Source organism: Fukomys damarensis, unplaced genomic scaffold (assembly GCF_012274545.1).
Source record: "Fukomys damarensis isolate Sample0158 unplaced genomic scaffold, DMR_v1.0_HiC HiC_scaffold_3655, whole genome shotgun sequence".
Classification (NCBI taxonomy): Eukaryota; Metazoa; Chordata; class Mammalia; order Rodentia; family Bathyergidae; genus Fukomys; species Fukomys damarensis.
Window position 1 is genome coordinate 1 of NW_022904567.1, and position 2108 is coordinate 2108.

General features: G+C 34.7%; 1 protein-coding gene across 2 annotated transcripts; it reads left to right on the plus strand.

Moving 5' to 3' along the window:
• Positions 1-200: 200 nt before the first annotated feature.
• Positions 201-1751, plus strand: LOC104863048 (RNA exonuclease 5-like). 2 transcript variants are annotated; one of them, XM_019207674.2, is made up of 3 exons: positions 201-380; positions 529-623; positions 1525-1751. In XM_019207674.2, the coding sequence occupies exons 1-3, from the start codon at positions 210-212 to the stop codon at positions 1658-1660; spliced, it is 402 nt and encodes a 133-aa protein (XP_019063219.1). In that variant the 5' UTR covers positions 201-209; the 3' UTR covers positions 1661-1751. The 2 variants fall into 2 exon arrangements, 1 of the variants encoding a protein (XP_019063219.1); XR_002025397.2 differs by lacking the exon at positions 529-623.
• The last annotated feature ends 357 nt before the right edge of the window (positions 1752-2108 follow it).

Consider the following 2108-nt stretch of genomic DNA (forward strand, 5'->3'; position numbering starts at 1 on the left):
CACACACACACACACACACACACACACACAAATCAATTAATTTTTTAAAAAGGACATTTACTAGAATAAAACATGGTAATCCCTGGGTGATGGGATTATGACTAGTTTTCAATTTCTTTTGCTTGTTTGTATTTTCACCTTTTTCTACACTGAGCATATATTATTTCTGTTTTCAAAGAACTTTCCAGGAAGAAAAACTTTTTAATATTATGACCTGTCCATTTTCCTTTTTTACTGAAAGCTTTTCAGGAATCACAAAGACTATTTTTAACTCAGTGACAACCAAACTCAAAGATGTACAGAGGCAATTAAGAGCACTGCTTCCACCTGATGCTGTGTTAGTGGGACACTCGCTAGACTTGGATCTCAGAGCATTGAAAGTGCGTATCTGATTTAGGACTTCACTTTTCTAGTACAAATGCAATTCCATTTATCTCAAATCTAAAGCCTTGAAATCTTCTACCCTCAACTTAATATTTTTTTTTCTTTAGCATAAGATGCTACTCATTCTATTCTCTTTCCCCTCAGATGATACATCCATATCTTATTGATACCTCATTGCTTTATGTCAGAGAGCAGGGCAGAAGATTTAAGCTAAAATTCTTAGCCAAAGCTATTTTGGGGTAGGTTTATTTACATATTATAATATTGTACTGATAAACTGCACATAAGTTAGCATGTAGTATCTAATACATATTGCAAACTTCAGGATCTCTGCTCTCCGTTTTAGTTTGTAAACATTATTCTTTTCATTTCTTGCGAAATGAAGAAATATGGGAATAGTAAAAGGGATTGATGAATAGAGCCAGATAAGAAAGGATAGAAAAGTTACCCAAAATTTCAAACACTAACGTATCTATATTAAATATATCCTATTCATATGTACAAAGATGTTCATTATAACATGGGTCAAACTAGAAAAAGCTGAAATACTCTAGAAGACTGGTTAAATTATATTATTGAACACTTTGTTGTTCAAGAGATCTGTGTTTACTAGTACAGAGACCTCATCAAGATAATATTTAGAATAAAATGTAATTTCCTAGATACTGATATGATATGGATTAGATTTAGATATTCCTATAGATATAAATATATGTAAAGTTTTATGAAAACAACAGAGTAAGGACTTAAGTACATTTAGACCCTTGGATATGACTAGAAAATTTCTGAAAGGTAACTTTCAACAGTTTTTATGTCGACGAAATGATGGCAGAGAAGTGGGCTACAGCTGTCCTTCTGCATAGCCTTTTGTCCAGATGCTGTACTTGCTACTGATAAAACCATTCCTGATTATTCTGTATCTCCAGAATATCTCTTAGGGCCTGGCAGTTAGCCAGAATAAGGAATTCTTGATTGTTGTGATGTGAATTTGATTATCACAGTCTTGAAACTTTATGTTTTTCTAGAACACTGATTATCACAGTGTAGAAATTGTATGTTTAACTATGATATTTGACATGTTTGACAGAGCCTTTCATAAAAAATGTTGCCAAGTATGTTTGTTTTGCCTTGACTTTCCAGGAAAGATATACAGCGTCCAAACAGGCTTGGGCATGATACCACAGAAGATGCTAGAACGGCCCTTGAATTGGCTCAGTATTTCCTTAAGAATGGCCCAGAGAAGGTTAGTATCTTTGACCAGTGTGTTTGCCTTTAATGTTACAGAACCATAGCCAGGCATGGTTGCACACACCTGTAATCCCAGCACTTCTGGAAGGTTGAGGTGGAAGGATTGCCAGGAGCTCAAGGCTAGCCTGGCCTACATAGTGAGTTCAAGGCCAGCTTGAATTATGGAATGAGACCCTGTCTCAAAAAAAACAAAACAACAACAACAACAAAAAAACAGGATCAAACAATCACATATCATCATCTTCTGTCATTACCTTTCTTTACAATAATGAGAATGTGATGAAGCCAAGTTTGCATTTGGAATTAAGACCCATATAACTTGCCTAATATAGTGAGTAGTCTCCGAAGTTGGGCTTAAATATTTTTAAATGTAGACTCTTAAATTTAGCTGTATCATCTAGGAAATTTCTTTGTAAAACTGAGATTCCACCTCACCCCACAAAGAATGGCTGCTATCAAGAAATCACACAATAACA

Excerpts from the sequence above, each read along its gene's own strand:
- LOC104863048 (XM_019207674.2), top strand. The coding sequence starts at position 210 with ATGACCTGTCCATTTTCCTTTTTTACTGAAAGCTTTTCAGGAATCACA. Across the intron at positions 381-528 it reads TGGATCTCAGAGCATTGAAA|ATGATACATCCATATCTTAT; the intron begins GTGCGTATCTGA and ends CTTTCCCCTCAG. Across the intron at positions 624-1,524 it reads TTAGCCAAAGCTATTTTGGG|GAAAGATATACAGCGTCCAA; the intron begins GTAGGTTTATTT and ends TTGACTTTCCAG.